The following is an 18,018-nucleotide window of genomic DNA, read 5'->3' as shown; positions in this document are numbered from 1 at the left end:
GATCGCCGTAACTCTTAATTTGCATACCCGACGCTGGTTTACGACACAAACTCCCCCCAGCGGCGGCCGCGGTATTGCATCCTAAGATCCGACAGTGTAAGTCCATTACACCTGTCGGATCTTCTGGCTATCTATGCGTAACTGATTATATGAATCAGTCGCATAGATACTCTAAGAGATACGACGGAGTATCTGCGATACTCCGTCGTATCTCCTTTGTGAATCTGGCCCAATGTTCGTAAATATGTAAAAGCTGTGTTTATTTTGAAGAACCTATCATGTGCAAGGGAACACAGCTTTACCTTATGTATTAACATTTACTTTGCAAAGTGAACATACACAACGCAAAAGTTTTGGAAAGAGAACATTCATTTTGCTTGGTGAACAGCTACTAAGCTTTCAGGAAATGAACAGCATTGTCCAACACTCCAGCTGTTGGGGCATATTAAAAAAAATTGGACTGTTACTTTGTTCATCAACAGGCAAAGTGATACCTAAAGTAAACCTAACGCCAACATGCAAAGTTAGGTGTTTTGTTATGTAAAGTGTCTTAAATGGTCACGCAATATAAATACAAAGATGCGAAAAAATGTGGGGGGCCCCACAAATGATACAGTAATATTTAAAGTGTATCTAAGGTCAAAATTTGAAATCATATTCATTTTCACAATGTACAGTAGTTCAGTTGAAGTTTGTGAAGATCCCCAGATGCTTACTTCCTGTAAGGCTCCTTTCACACGGGGCGGACTCCATTGAGATCAGCAAGGGATATGTCCGCTGATCAGAGCGTAGCAGGCCAGTGACAAGTCCATGTTTGCTCAACTTATGTAGAGTGGGCAAGAACAGAGCCCACTCTGCTCTATGGGCGGCCAGGAGTAAATGGACTCCCCTGTTCGTTTACACCAGACTGCTTTCCAATCCAATCCTCCTAGATGGAGGGTGACGAATCCCTTTCCATTTTTTTTTTTTGTGGAACAGATTGGACCGGGGGTTGGCCATTTACACCTGCTGGTTTATAGTGGTGAATAGATAGCCCAATCAGGCTTTCCTAAAACTGGCAGTTGGACAAGTCTGCCTTCTGAACTACAGAGGAGGTTTCAGGAGGTGAAGTCAGTACAGGAATCACTGCTTGCATGCAGCAAGGTACCATGGGATGTGTAGTCCTTGGAAATTGAATGTAAAGAGCAGAGAAGAAGCTGCAAAGCATGTAGGGAATCCATGAAGTTGTGGACAGAGATGGCCAGCAGAGAACTTAACATGAAACTAGATTTTTCAAGTAAGCTTATATTGGATTGTCAAAAATGCCTATTGTTTTTATTGGTATAACAATGCTGATGTTTTAGTATGAATGTGTGTGCTGTTACTATGGATCTTCTTTTTCAGCAATTACCAATTTGATTTAATATGTCCCTTTCAGTCCTGACATCCCACCTTCCATTCTAAATTAAATAGCTTATAATATAATCTGTCAGTCTCTGCAGAGTCACAGCCTAGAAGGGCCTTCACAGAAGCTCTAGGAGATGTCTGTCATAACTGGCATCTGCTTTAACCTCTTGTCCACCGCCCTCCGTCAAATGACGGTGGGAGGAAGACCCTATTGTTCTGGGCGGGCGTCATATGACGTCACACCTTCCGAAGCCACTAGGGGGCACGCACGCGCCCGTCGCGTCACTGGGGACCCGATGCGCGTGCCCGGCGGCCCGATGCCCGCCGGGCACCCGCGATTGCCCACGAACTGAGCAGGACCGTGAATCTGTGTGTGTAAACACACAGATCCACGTCCTGTCAGGGAGAGGAGACCTATGGTGTGTCCCTTGTACATAGGGACACAACATTGGTCACCTCCCCCAGTCAGTCCCCTCCCCCCACAGTAAGTCACTCCCAGGGAACACATTAACCCCTTGATCGCCCCCTAGTGTTAACCCATTCCCTGCCAGACATATTTTTACAGTAATCAATGCATTTTTATAGCAGGGATCGCTGTATAAATGCGAATGGTCACAAAAATGTGTCAAAAGTGTCCGCCGCAATATCGCAGTCACGATAATTTTTTTTTTTTTAAATCGCTGATCGCCGCCATTACTAGTAAAAAAATAATAATAAAAATGCTATAAATCTATCCCCCATTTTGTAGCTGCTATAACTTTTGCGAAAACCAATCAATATACGCTTATTGCGATTTTTTTTACCAAAAATATGTAGAAGAATACGTATCGGCCTAAACTGAGGAAAAAATTTGTTTTAAAAAACAAATTCATATTTATTATAGCAAAAAGTAAAAAATATTGTGTTTTTTTTTCAAAATTGTACCTCTTCTTTTGTTTATAGGGTTAGGGTTAGATGGGTTAGGGTTGGGGGTTAGGGTTTCCCATTGAAGACTATGGCTAGGACTCAGGAATTGGAACAGGGACCTCCCCAGAGGTCAAAGGTCAGAAGGCAGGTTCCCAGAGGTCAAAGGTCACAGGGCGTGGCTGACCCACCCCCACCAAAGTGTACCGCCTACACCAACTAAGTCAGGGAATGAACAAGTCGGGGGTAAGCGTCTTGCGCGCTTCGCAGTATCAAATACCACCAAAAGAAAGCTCTATTTGTGGGGGAAAAATGATAAAAATGTCATTTGGGTACAGTGTTGCATGACTGCGCAATTGTCATTCAAAGTGTGACAGCGCTGAAAGCTGAAAAATGGCTTGGGCAGAAAGGTGGTGAAAGTGCCCTGTAGGCAAGTGGTTAAATACTATATACAGAAATATTCTGTACACACGTGCTGTAAAGTGTGAAATCCTGCCATCTCAACGGCACCTAGTATAGACAGTGTCACATTAATTTGCAGTAGTTAAAATCAACAAACACGTGTTCACCTGACAACACTTCCACCCTTAATATTGCTCAACTCATGCCTTTCCTCATCCCATGTCTTAGCTTGGCACCCACCTTATTATTATGGAGCATGTGAAAATCTTGTCTGCCTTCTAATTAAAATGGGCTAGACAATCGAGACACGTGTTTGCAACCTCACATTTCAGGTGACTCAGGCAATGTAGGCTATACCAAGGCATATCCACATCATAGAATGATCTCAGTTCTTAGAGAAACGTCTTCTAGTACCAACGTGTATAGGAACAAAAAAGGAAAACTCTGCCAAAGTCGTATCGCTAAGCCTTTTTACAGATCATGGCAGAGTGGAAGAAGAAGAAACATTTATGCTTGCCATTTTGTTTCCCAAATCCATATTCTATAAAAATGTCACATTATTTCTTTGCAGTGACAAGCATATTGCCTTTAAAAAAACATATACTGTATCCAAGTGGAGCTCTATAAACAGGTACCTACTCTTAAAATATATAAAATAATTTCTTATTAAGCCTAGGTTCACACTGCTGCGAATTCAAAATCGCGGTAAAATCTGCGATTTTGCCCGCAATTTAATGTAAATCGCGGCCCGAAATCGCAAAAAGTAGTACAGGAACTACTTTTTGAAATCGCAGATGCGGCGTCGCACTGATTAGGACAGTGCCATTGCCGACAATTGCCGCCGATTTGAGATGCGATTTGACATGTCAAATCGCATCTCAAATCGTTCCAAATCGTACCCAGTGTGAACCAGGGCTCAATTTGATTACCTAAACTCCCAAATACATATACAGAAAAGTGCCAGCGCTCTATATTAAAAGGTTTGGGCATATTGTACAGGGGCACAGAGTATTACGCGTCTAAAAAAAAAATGCCATTGTGTAAGGCCAAAAACGCATGCCAAGCAAAGAAAATTATATATATATATATATATATATATATATATATATATATATATATATATATATATATATATATATATATATATATACATATACACACACACACATGTGATGAACCCAGTGAATTACAATCCATGCCAATTCTGTGATGAACCATTTTGCACCACAACCTTTCACAATATTTCAGACATTTTTGGGAGATCCGACACTTATTTATTTAGATGAAGGAGCAGATGGATGTTTCCATCTTTAGAGACTTTAAACACATGGATTAGCAGAATGTAACACAGGTAATAATCATTTGCATACAATATTTTTTTTTAGGAGCCTGGAAAGCATTGCACCCACGGTTAGCAGAATGCGGGTGTAATCTCAGGCTCCTGCAGATGTCTGCCAGTGCCTGTATCTCGTATAGACAGGCAGTAACTAAATGACAGGAAGCATCAAGGAACTACCTGGAGCGCTTATCATCATTCTGGTAGTTCATTGAGAACTACAAGCCGCCAGCTGCAAAGGCTGTTGGTACCTGCAGTTCATTCATTCAAAGAACTCTATGTGCCATATGGGCAGAGCCCCTCACCACCGTGTTCTTTTCAGATTGTGCCAGTGGGTGTGGGGAGAAAATCCCTGACCCGCTGTCACAATTAGAACAGGGATTGGGGAGAGCAGGAACATATTACGTGTTCCACCACAAAAACAGCTTAAACGTGTTCCCAATGGTAAACTCATCCATTAAGAATTCCAAAGTCCAATTCATTCAATATAGTTAATATTTTTATGATCAGTAATTGCATCTTGTAATATCGTGAAAAGCAAACTCTACCTTCAGACATGAAATATGGTATTCGAAATCGCCCTTCCAGAACCCTTTGTCTCAGGATGGGGAGTGTAGGACCGTCAAATGGTAAGGCACCACATACCAGGACATAGAGTACAACACCCATACTCTGCAAAAAAACGAAAAGAAAGAAAATAATTTATCATTCCGTAAGTACCAAGTAAAATAATCCTTTACTTCATTACAACACCTATTGTATAAAGGTCAAAGTCCTAGACTAAAAAAAAAGTCTGCAGTTATCTGTGTTAGATAGAAAATACACCACTGTGATTTAATTTAAAGCAATTGTAAAGTCTGAAGGTTTTCTACCTTCATGCAGAGAAGGTAAAAAAACCTTCAGGGCCAGTTCACACCCTAGAAACGCAGTCCAGTTGCGTTGAAGATGCTTTTCTACATGCGTGTTTTTGATGCAGTACAGTGCATTTTCCCCCCTATTTTTCCTTAACCTTAAATAAGGACATGTGTGTTTCAGTGCATTTTTGGTGCATTTAGGTGCATTCCGATTCTTTACATTGCATGTTTTTTGCTTTTTACAGTGTTCTAGTACAGTCCAGTCCTGGAACTGGAATGTACTGGAACTGGCTTGTACTGGTGTGGACTATGGCATTGAAAACCATATAACCTACTTTCCATGCGTTTTTGATGCAGAAAAAACACACTGGACTGCATGTGGTGTGAACTGGCCCTCAGGGTGCAGTAGCCCCCGACCCAGCGTTGTGCACAATAGCCAAGGCTGCCCCAGGACTTTTTCTTCTGATTGGCTGAGACAAAAATCATAGCCAGTGAGGAGGGAGTGGGCGCGGGACTGAGCCATGCTCTGTGTGCCCCCAAGGTGGCTTAGGAACGAGCACACACGAGTGCCCACCGAGCAAGAAGCTTTCTCTGGGGGCACTCAGCAAGAGGGAGGGGCAGAAGCACCTGTGGGGGACCTGAGAAGAAGAGGATCTGGGCTGCTCTGTGCAAAACCACTGCACAGAGCAGGTATGTATAATGGCCCAGATTCACCGATACGCCGTCGTATCTCTGAGTCTGAGGCGTCGTATCTTGGCGCCTGATTCAAAGAATCAGATACGCCAGAATTTTTCTAAGATACGACCAGCGTAAGTCGCCTACGCCGTTGTATCTTAACTGCATATTTACGCTGGCCGCTAGGGGCGTGTACGCTGATTTACGCCTAGAATATTTAAATCAGCTAGATACGCCAATTCACGAACGTACGCCCGGTCGTTGCATTACAGATACGCTGTTTACTTTAGGCTTTTTCCGGTGTAAAGTTAAACCCTGCTATATGAGGCGCAGCCAATGTTAAGTATGGACGTTGGGCCAGCGTCGAATTTTCCGTCGATTACGTTGTTTGCGTAAGTCGTTCGCGAATAGGGCTGTGCGTCATTCACGTCGAAAGCATTGGCTTTTTGCGGGTTAATTTGGAGCATGCGCACTGGGATACTTTCACGGACGGAGCATGCGTCGTTGGTAAAAAGCGCCATTTACGTGGGGTCACAATACATTAACATAAAACACGCCCACATGTTCCATATTTGAATTAAGCGGGCTTACGCCGGCCTATTTACGCTACGCCGCCGCCACTTTGCTTTGAGAATACTGCACTTGCCTGTCAAAGTTGCAGAGGCGTATCGTAAATAGGATACGTTACGCGCTCCCTACGTGAATCTGGCCCAATGTGTTTATTAGTTTAAAGAAAAAAACAATGCTTTAGAACCACTAACTTTATTACTGAGGTCTGACAAGAGGCTCTAAAGGGGCTCACCCATGCCTTTGGGCCACTCATTTCTTAAAACAGCCCGGTATCATGCCCAAGTGCACCTCACCTCACACTTTAGTATTTAATTTCACGGAAAGTTTTACTGTTTTGATTAAATTAAATTGAGGTTATTTGGTGAGTTTGGACGCAAGCAGCGCTTAGTGGAGCTCTCCTTTTAAACCTCCTCCCTTTGTATTCATTCAAATGAATACAAACTCACGTAATTTGCTATGAAACATGAATAAATAAGTGGGAAAGGGATTAAAGTAAATCAGACTATCAAAGAGAAATTTCTAAAACAAAAGGAGCAGAAATTGTGCCGGGGGGGGGGGGGGGGGGGGATACTTCTATTAAATTTCCGGGAGACACTCGTGTATCTTGGCAATGGGATATGCCCATGTCGACTTGGATGTCACACACTTTTTTTTTTTAGTCAGGTATAAAAGTTCAAATCTGATTAAATGTGCTTAACATATGCATTACAAATAATATATGAAGTGTAGCTTACATTTTACCATGTGAACTGCTGCCAAACAGAGCTGGGGTCATTAAATTGCAAACAGAGAAGTAGAACCATGTCATTATTTTCTGGCTTTATGATTCCGCCCGATTCATTATTTCTGTGTCAGGCAGATTTATTCTGATTTGTCCCTCACACACATATACATGCAATATATATATATATATATATATATATATATATATATATACATACACACATACACACATATATACATACACACATACATATATATACACATACATATATATATATATATATATATATATATATATATATATACATACATATATATATATATATATATATATATATATATATATATATATATTGGATGTATATATGTGTGAGTTTTAATTTAATTAAAACAGCCTCTACTCATAAAAGGCTGATATATATTTATACACACACACATATACATACTATATATATATATATATATATATATATATATATATATTTATGGGGAAATCTGCATGTATTGCAAACCCCCAAAAAATATATAGGTACCGTATATATTTATTTATTTATTTTCTTTGCAATACATGCAGATTTCCCCATAACTGAATTTGTTTTCTGATAGGAATAATCGATCAATAGTCGACCCCCCAATTGATATGTCACTCATGTTCCATTGATTGGAACCCACGTGGGAGTGGGTTCCAATCAATAGTTGAAAGATATGATAATAAGTTATTGATTACATCTCTGTTTCCACCATAACCTATAACCTGATCAATTGAAACACAATCAAATTCATGACCAGTGCTGCTGATCGATGTCAAATGATCAAAAATTCTGCACTCTGGAAGATCGACTCAGTTTTACCAAATCAGATCCAAAACAAGTCAATCAGTTGCAAGGGAAGTTATGGCTATATGCTGATTAAATAATTTTGATGGAATCACACACTGATTTGATAATAAAATCAAAGCATGTATGTTTACTACTACATGCACTTCTTAAGCCTCGTACACACGTCCGAGTTTCTCGGCAAAAACCAGCAAGAAACTTGCTGGGAGATATTTTTTTGCAGTGGAAACCGGTCGTGTGTACATTTTCGTGAAGGAAACTGTTGAGAAACTCGACGAGCCAAAAAGAGAGCAAGTTCTCTATTTCCTCGACGGGAATGGAGAAACTTGCCTTGTCGAGTTCCTCGACAGCCTAACAAGGAACTCGATGAGGAAAACGATGTGTTTCGCCCGTCGAGTTCCTCGGTCGTGTGTACGAGGCTTAAGGCTTGATTCACACCCATGCATTTTTAGTGCTTTTTGCATTTATCAGATTTGCACTACAGTCCATTTAACATGGTTTCCTATGGAACAAGTTCTGTAGTGCAAATCTGCAAAATGCATAGGTATGAATCAGGCCTAAGCAATAGGAATATGCACTTTGTAAAGTGTATGTACACAGAGTCCAGTGGATGGGATAAAGCTCTGTTCACAAAAAACACAACAGGATTTCCACTTTTACATGAATGGATGAGTGTATTTAACAGCTTCACTTCATTCACTAAGCCAAGCGACCATTCACGTGAAAATACACTTTGTCAAGTGAGCAGTCTTTAGTAAACCAAACTCCTTTTTACTGCCTCCTTCCATTAAAGCGGTTGTAAACCCCCAAATTTAAAATAATAAAAAATCAAAACCTGCAAGACAAAGGCATAATGAGCTAGTATGACTACCTTAGATCGAAGCCCCCAAAGCCATCCTGGTCTCCCCCTCCAGCCGCAGACATCTCTCCGGAAGGTTACTTTCGGGTATCGCCGATCCGGCGCTGTGATTGGCCAGGGCGGCGAAGACGTCACTCCGTGCATGCGCGCGGGAGACGACATTAGCCATTCTCTAAAAACCGTCATTCCCAGTGTGCCTGCGCCGTTGTCTACGGCGCGCATGCGCCGTAGACATCGGTGCATTCTTTTTGGCAAATATCTCCTAAACCGTGTAGGTTTAGGAGATTTTGCAAACACCTAAAGGTGAGCCCTAATCTAGGCTTACCTGTAGGTAAAACTTGGCAGAGAGGGTTTACACTTTAATTACATATTAAGCTTAGTCGGTAGGGGGGTGATAAGAAAGTCCTGCATCGGGTGATACAAGACCTGGATCACAAACGGCTGTGCATGACACATCCCAGCTCAAGCACATAGATGCGTGGAGGTGTTTTGCTTTCCTCAAAGATTTTTGCAAGATAGATAGAAATACATGTTCATGATTTAACACCCTAAAGCAGGCCATATACGGTCGAATTTCGAACAAATTTTCTTTTCAAAATCAGAAAATTCGGGTTTTTTGTGATCCGATGATGTCACCATTGATTTTCGAAATTCGGCCAACCAAACCTTCATGTTGCCGGGAATATTCTTTTCTCTCCGGGAATATTCTTTTCTCTCCGGGAATATTTGTTTCTTGCACATGCGCATTTTTTTTCTATTACATTTCTCGCACGATTCTCCCATCATTGATCAGAAAATCGTTTGTTTTTCAAAAAATTTCCAACATGTCGGATTCCTCAAATTTGATTGCCGCACGAAAATCGGCTGTTGCTGCAACTTACTAACGGTGCGAAATTTGTACGAAAATTCTTTGATACGATTTTCGAAAAAAAAATCTTTAGAAATTCGAACCGTGTATGACCGCCTTAAATCTACCAAATTCCTTACCCATATATCCAGCTGTGGTCCCTCGTACTGCTGGCCCTCAAACACTTCTGGAGCTGCATATGGTGGACTTCCACACCACGTGGCTAGAGGCTCTCCAGTCTTGTAAAAGTTGCCAAATCCAAAATCTGTGGATAGAGAAATATCAATGTTTAATGCAAGGCAAAGCAATGGTGTTACCGTAATGCAAATATCCAACTCCTACGGGATTTAAAAGGGTCAACTTGCTGTAAATTGCATGCAGTAGGGAGTACATATGCATAAAGACATGATGGCTTGCATGTTGCATGCCATTTTTTTTATTCTATTGTGTGAGAACAACATGGGAAGCATATTGAGTGATAAAAACATTTAATAACTTATCAAAACAGAAAAAGCCCAGCTAATTCCTCGCGGTTTTCAAGCAAATGAAAAATGCCTCGTACACATGCATGGTTTTCTCGCCAAGAACCAGCAAGAAAACTGCCCAGAATCTAAACGAGAAAAATAGAGACCATGTTCTCTATTTTCTCGTCATGAGATTCTCGGCAGTGATTCTCGGCACCGGAGCGCGTGTATATTTACCTCTCCACGGAATCCCGCGCACGCTCAAAATGACTTTGACGCATGCGCGGTAGCTTCCAAGGCATAGGTAGGGTGAAGCAAGATGGCGGCGACGGCATCAAATGTGATGAGCGCATGCTCGTCGTAGTCGATGACGTCACCGTGTTCATGCCATTCAAAAGAACGGCTGTTCTTTTGAATCATACGTGTGTACACTCGGCCGGCAAGAGAATCTTGCCAAGAGTCTCGTCAGGAAAAACAAAGGGCTAGATTCACGTAGCTGCGCCCATTCGTACGACGGCGCAGCATATCGTATTTACGCTGCGCCGCCGTAAGTTTGAGAGGCAAGTGCTGTATTCACAAAGCACTTGCCTCCTAACTTACGGCGGCATAGCGTAAATGGGGCCGGCGTAAGCCTGCGTAATTCAAATGTGGAAGGGGGGGGCGTGTTTTATGCTAATGTGTGATGACCTGACGTGATTGACGTGTTTTCCGAACGGCGCATGCGCCGTCCGTGTACATATCCCAGTGTGAATTTCTCCCAAGTACGCCGCAATGACGTATTGGTTTCGACGTGAACGTAAATTACGTCCAGCCCTATTCGCGAACGACTTACGCAAACGACGTCAAAAATTCAAATTTCGAAGCGGGAACGACATTCATACTTAACATTGGCTGCGCCTCCTAATAGCAGGAACAACCTTACGCCGAAAAAGCCTAACGTAAACTACGTAAATAAATTGCGCCGGCCGTACGTACGTTTGTGAATCGGCGTATCTAGGTAATTTGCATATTCTCCGCCGAAAACAACAGAAGCGCCCCTAGCGGCCAACGCAATATTGCACACAATTATACGCCGCCGCATTCAAGTTACGTCGGCGGAGGAAGCCTGTTTTTTGAGCGTATCTGCCTTTGAGAATCGGCGTAAAGATACGACGGCGCAGATTTGAAATTACAGCGGCGTATCTCTTTCCGTGCTGCCCCGGGCCTGGGCCAGGATACAGCATTGCCTGGCGCATAACACAGGCAGGGGGATGACACCACATTCCCTGTAACAGTGATGTCATGTCTCCGCCTTTCCTCTCTGCTGACTGGACAGGGAAGGAGCAGCAGCGGCCTAATAAGGTCGTCACTCTACTCCCCTTTCTTTATTATCATGCAGCTCAGCTGATTGTCTCCAGGGCTGCCTCTCCCTTGTCACCTTATAAACATGGGCATTAGACAATCCAGATGCCAACTCAAATCCCAAATTTTCACTATTTGGATATTAATCAAGAAATGTAGGGCCAGATTCACAAAAGAGATACGACGGCGTATCTCCTGATACGCCGTCGTATCTCTGTTTCTATCTATGCGACTGATTCATAGAATCAGTTACGCATAGATATCCCTAAGATACGACAGGTGTAATTGTTTTACACTGTCGGATCTTAGGATGCAGTACCGCGGCCGCCGCTGGGGGGAGTTTGCGTCGTAAACCAGCGTCTGGTATGCAAATTAGGAGTTACGGCGATCCACGACGGTTTTTCGCGTCTAGTTTCCCCTCGCAAAGTTAGTCGTTTTTTTTGGTGCCCTAACTTTAGTCAGCAAACGTATTGCTGTCTAAAGTATGGCCGTCGTTCCCGCGTCGAAATTTAAAATTTCACGTCGTTTGCGTAACACTTCTGGGAAAACGGAAGTACGCTATGCGCGTCGCCGTTCGAAAACATGACGTCACGCCGCGCAAAGCACAACGGGAATTGTGACACTGAGCATGCGCAGTAGGTCCGGTGCGGGAGCGCGCCTAATTTAAATGGCACACGCCCAGGCCGCCGGCGTAGGTTTTCATCGCAAGTGCTTGGTGAATCAAGCACTTGCGATGAAAACTTGCGGCGGTGTAACGTATCTACGATAAGTTACGCCGCCGCTCACCTACGTGAATCTGGCCCGTAATATTTAATTAATAAAAACATAGCTGCATTTATTTGTATCTCTAACATCTGCCTAGCGTTCAACTTCAATTACATGTTGAGCGATGTGTTTCTATCGGGCTTACTTCCATTACAGCGCATGTAATGTCTGGACCGCGGCCCTAAGGGCAAGACCTACATTGTTGCTCACTACAAACATCAAGTCTAGAGCTAGATAGGAATGCAGACTTCTGAGGCCCTCGCCGTCGTAACAGGAACATTCCCCATCCCGACTGATGTGGCCTTCAAAAGATGCGTTCTACCATTACAGCATCGTAATGCAAACCTTCTGTTGTGTGTTAAACTATCTTTCAGTGTGATAATTAGGGAGAGCTTCTGCCTCCTTTTATACCGTATTATTCCTTCCCATTTATGGCTTTAACACATTTCTATGCTTTTCCCAAGGGCACTGATGCCGTCTGCTGTTGGCAAGGTTGTCTGGGCTGCTTTCTAATGAATAATCCCCTTTTCCCATGCACTACACAATCAGCTCTCCTTATTATACACATCATTGGCTGGGTAACATTATCTGTCACACACATGAGATGTCCCAATAAAGTCCATAACTACATGAAATGGAAGAGAAGCAATAAATTGCAGCGTACGGCTGATAATATGCAAGGACTGCGTCTTCACAACAAATGACACCCACGGCAGAAGTGATAACACTCAATATTTGTGTTCAATAGTATGAAGCCATCAATCGCAGGATTTTAATTTGTCACTGAAATGTTCCAGCTAAATCTTAGGGGTCCATGTATAAAACGTTTGCCATGCGGATGTCTTAAAGGGGTTGTAAAGGTAAAACATTTTTTTCCCTAAATAGCTTCCTTTACCTTAGTGCAGTCCTCCTTCACTTACCTCCTCCTTCCATTTTGCTTTTAAATGTCCTTATTTCTTCTGAGAAATCCTCACTTCCTGTTCTTCTGTCTGTAACTCCACACAGTAATGCAAGGCTTTCTCCCTGGTGTGGAGTGTCGTGCTCGCCCCCTCCCTTGGACTACAGGAGAGTTAGGACGCCCACTAACACACAGCTCCTTTCTCTATCTGCAATGTAGAGAGCATCCTGACTCTCCTGTAGTCCAAGGGAGGGGGCGAGCACGACACTCCACACCAGGGAGAAAGCCTTGCATTACTGTGTGGAGTTACAGACAGAAGAACAGGAAGTGAGGATTCCTCCGAAAAAATAAGGACATTTAAAAGCAAAATCGAAGGATGAGGTAAGTGAAAGAGGACTAAAGGAAGATATTTAGGGAAAAAAAATGTACCTTTACAACCCCTTTAAGCATTGACAGAGGCCACAAATAATTACCACATGGGGCCAGATCCACGTACCCTGGCGCATATTTCCGTCGGACGTAGCGTATCTAAGGCCCCGTACACACGACCGAACATATCTGCTGAAACTGGTCCGCGGACCAGTTTCAGCAGACATGTTCGGTCGTGTGTACGGCCGATCGGACAGGATTCCAGCGTACATTTGCCCGCCAGACCGTTTTCGAGCGGACAAATGTTTCTAAACTTGCTTAGAAACATGCCCGCTGGAATCCTGTCCGTCGGACATGTTCGGTCGTCTGTACAGACTTACCGTACATGTCCGAGCGGCCGCCATCCCTCGCATGCGTCGAATGACTTTGACGCATGCGTGGAACCATTGACCTTTCAGCGTCACGAACACGTCACCGCGCTGTCTGTCCGCGCGGATTGTCTCTCATTTCTGTATGATGGTGTGTACAGCCATCATACAGAAATCTCCGGGCGGGCATGTCCGCTGAAAACGGTCCGGCAGACCATTTTCATCGTACATGTTTGCCCGTGTGTACGAGGCATTAGATACACTACGCTGCCGTAACTTACATTTTTTTTTAATCCTCAAAGAATGCACGCCGTAAGTTACGGCAGCGTAGTGTATTTTTGGCGGCGTAAGGGCGCGCAATTCAAATCGATGTGATGGGGGCGTGTTTTATGTAAATACTTTGTGACCCGACGTAAACAACGTTTTTTTTGAACGGCGCATGCGCCGTCCATGGGGGTATCCCAGTGCGCATGCTCGAAATTAAACCGGAACAAGCCAAAGCTTTCGAAGGTGACGTCATTCTACGCAAATCCCTATTCGCGAACGACTTACGCAAACGACGTAAAAAATTCAAAATTCGACGCGGGAACGACGGCCATACTTAACATTGAGTACGCCTCATATAGCAGGGGTAACTATACGCCGAAAAAAGCCGAACGCAAACAACGTAAAAAAAAATGCGCCGGCCACGTTCGTGGATCGCCGTATCTAGCTAATTTGCATACTCAACGCGGAATTCGACGGAAATGCCACCTAGCGGCCGCCGGAAAAATGCCCCTAAGATCCGACGGCGTACTAAGACGTACGCCTGTCGGATCGAGCCCAGATGCAGTCGTATCTTGTTTTGTAGATACAAAACAAAGATACGACGCGGGAACTTTGAAATTACGCAGCGTATCAATAGATACACCGGCATAATTCTTCTGTGGATTTGGCCCATGGTTTTTAATATGATTGCCTCCTATGATTGTCACCTCCATCTAGTGGCCATAATGCAGTATTTTTTTTGATTGAGGCGTTTCAGAAAAATACTGCATTATGACCACTAGATGGAGCTGACAATCATAGGAGATAATCATATTACAAACAATACAGAAATTATTAGAGGTGCCTGTGTGAAAACATCTCCAAACTACATCTCTTCCTAATCAATAAAACCACAAAGCTCCCGATCTCGCCTTGACTACTGCAACTCCCTCCTGATTGGCGTACCTTTAAATAGACTATTCCCTCTTGAGTCCATCATGAATACTGCTGCCAGACTCATCCACCTTGCTTCGGCTACCCCTCTCTCTGCCAATCCCTCCATTGGCTGCCACTTGCGCAACAAATTCAATTCAAAATACTAACAATAGGTTACAAAGCCATCCACAACTCTGCCCCCAGCTACATCACTACCCTTGTCTCAAAATACCAACCTAATTGTCCTCTTCGTTCCTCCCAAGACCTCCTCCTCTCTAGCTCCCTCATCTCCTCCAGGATTTCTCCCGAGCCTCTGGAATACCCTACCCCAATCTGTCAGACGATCGGCAAATCGATCTACTTTTAAGCGATCCCTGAAAATGTTTCTATTCGGAGAAGCCTACCCTGCATCCACCTAACAACTGCACTTTTAGGGCCAGATTCAGGTACAAATACGTTACGTTGCGGCGGCCTAACGTATCCCATTTACGTTACACCGCCGCAGGTTTACAGCGTAAGTGCCTGATTCACAAAGCTCTTACCTGTAAACTTGCGGCGGTGTAACGTAAATCCGCTCGGCGCAAGCCCGCCTAATTCAAATGGGGCGGGCACCATTTAAATTAGGCGCGTTCCCGCGCCGAACATACTGCGCATGCTCCGTCCGTCAAATTACCCAACGTGCATTGCACTAAATGACGTCGCAAGGACGTCATTGGTTTCGACGTTAACGTAAATGGCGTCCAGCGCCATTCACGGACGACTTACGCAAACTACGTGAATTTTAAAATTTTGACGCGGGAACGACGGCCATACTTAACATTGGCTAGGCCACCTAGAGGGCAGCCTTAGTTTTACGCAGCGTATCTCGACGGAAACAACGGAAATTTAGAGCGACGGGTAAAGCGTATTTTCGTGAATCGCCGTAACTAGTCATTTGCATATTCTACGCCGACCGCAATGGAATCGCCACCTAGCGGCCGGCCTAGAATTGCATCCTAAGATCCGACGGTGTAAGTCAATTACACCTGTCGGATCTTAGGGCTATATATGCGTAACTGATTCTATGAATCAGCCGCATAGTTACGAGGGGCACAGAGATACGACGGCGTATCAGGAGATACGCCATCGTATCTCTTTTTTGAATCTGGCCCTTATTTTCTTAGCTCATCCCCCACAGCTATTACCCTTTGTATCGCTTGACCCTCCCTCCTAGATTGTAAGCTCTAATGAGCAGGGCCCTCCGAGTCCTCCTGTATTGAATTGTATCGTAATTGTACTGTCTGCTTTAATGTTGTAAAGCGCTGCGCAAACTGTCGGCGCTAAATAAATCCTGAATAATAATAATGCCTAATGCCTAGTACACACTACTACTTTTTTTCATTCAACCCAGCAGGGCAAAACAAAAAAGAAAAAACTGACAGCTCAATGGGAGCCGCTGTACTAACAATCTAATGTTAGTACAGTGATCTTCCCTGCTGTGCTACTGTGTTCTGACAGGAGACAGTCCCCCCGCCCACCAAAACACACCGGTCAGCGCTCTCAGCTATTGGCTGAGAGCGCTGACCAGGAGCCAATTGGCAGACCTTTTTTAGATGTCCCTATGGCATATTTTTTATTCATAGACTCCCTAGTGTAGTCAATTTAGTGCTTCGCCATTTTTTCCTTGCACTTTAACTGATTTATTTTTAGATTATAAACTTCATGTCAAAAGTGATTTACATTTACAATATGCCCGATGGATGCAGCCTGTATGCCTCTCAGGTGGTTTGAGTGTACCCATAATCAAAACATTTTGGGCCAGATCCTCAGAGAGAGTACGCCGGCGTATCTACTGATACGCCGGCGTACTTTCAAATTTTCTGCGTCGTATCTTTAGTTTGAATCCTCAAACCAAGATACAACGGCATCTGGGTACGGCTTCGTACGCCTTCGGATCGTAGATGCAATACTTCGGCGTCCGCTGGGTGGAGTTCGCGTCATTTTCCGCGTCGGGTATGCAAATTAGCTATTTCCGACGATCCACGAACGTGCGCGCGGCCGTCGCATTTTCTTACGTCGTCTCTAGTCGGCTTTTTCCGGCGTATAGTTAAAGCTGGTATTTTGCGGTGTATAGTTAGAGTTGCCATGTTTGGCCGTCGTTCCCGCGTCAAAATTTGAATTTTTTTTTTTTGCGTAAGTCGTTCGTGAATAGGGATGGACGTAATTCACATCTAAGTTAAAAAAATGACGTCGTTGCGACGTCATTTAGCGCAATGCACGGCCATTGGGAGTAGAAAATGTCCCAACACCATTGAGAGAAAAATAATGTCCCATTGTTTGTCTCAGTGGGAGGAATAGTGCCCCATCATTGGTATCAGTGGAAGGAATTGTGCCCCATTGATGGACTCACTTGGAGGAAGTGGTGTCATAGTGTCATTGGAAGAAATTGTTTCCCATCGTTGGTGTCATTGGACCCCATTATTGGTGCCATTGGAAGGAATTGTGCCCCATCATTGGTGTCAGTGGGAGAAACTGTACCCCATCATTAGTGTCAGTGGGTGGAATTGTGCCCCATTGTTGGAATAACTTGGAGGAATTGTCCCCTCTCATTGGTGTCATTGGACCCCATTATTGTTATTGGAAGGAATTGTGCCCCATCATTGGTGTCAGTGGGAGAAACTGTACCCCATTATTAGTGTCAGTGGGAGAAACTGTACCCCATTATTAGTGCCAGTGGGAGGAATTGTGCCCCATTGTTAACTTGGAGAAATTGTCCAATGACAACTCTCATTGGTGTCATTGGACCCCATTATTGGTGTCATTGGGAGAAATTGTGCCCCATCATTGGGGGGAATAGTGCCCCATCTTTGGTGTAATTGAGAGGAATTGTGTGCTTTCATTGGTGTTAGTAGAGGGGAGGGGGGATTATGTCCCATTGTTGGTATCTGTGGATGAAATATTCCCCAGAAGGCCGCATAAAAGCAAGCAAAGGGCCGCAGTTTGGAGACCCCTGATGTAGATAAAAGGAAAGCTGGCAGCTCGATCTTCCGCAATACATTAATCCAGGTGTGGTACAGAATACAGGGTTTACACGTTTCCGTGTGTAGCCTCAATTATAGCCTATGACTAACGCTGCACACTGAAACGCGTAAGCCCTGTATTATTCTGTAACACACCTGGATTAATAAATGTATTCATTGCGGAAGATCGAGCTGTCGGCTTTCCTTTATCTACATGACAGAGGTTCTAACCCTTCCATAT

The 18,018-nt window shown here is 43.8% G+C and overlaps 1 protein-coding gene across 2 annotated transcripts in view; it reads right to left on the bottom strand.

Annotated features, from left to right (window-relative positions):
- Window positions 1-18,018, bottom strand: part of SIK2 (salt inducible kinase 2) — a 265,141-nt gene that overhangs the window by 57,384 nt on the left and 189,739 nt on the right. For both annotated transcript variants that reach the window (XM_040325400.1, XM_040325401.1), the window contains exons 5-6: window positions 9,532-9,656; window positions 4,576-4,699 (exon numbers count right to left, since the gene is read on the bottom strand). In XM_040325400.1, the coding sequence (XP_040181334.1) occupies window positions 4,576-4,699; window positions 9,532-9,656 (249 nt within the window). The remainder of the gene's footprint in view (window positions 1-4,575; window positions 4,700-9,531; window positions 9,657-18,018) is intronic.

The sequence above is a fragment of the Rana temporaria genome, chromosome 10 (assembly GCF_905171775.1).
Source record: "Rana temporaria chromosome 10, aRanTem1.1, whole genome shotgun sequence".
NCBI lineage: Eukaryota > Metazoa > Chordata > Amphibia > Anura > Ranidae > Rana > Rana temporaria.
Note: the sequence above shows the minus strand (reverse complement) of the source record. Positions and strands in the feature narration are given on the sequence as shown.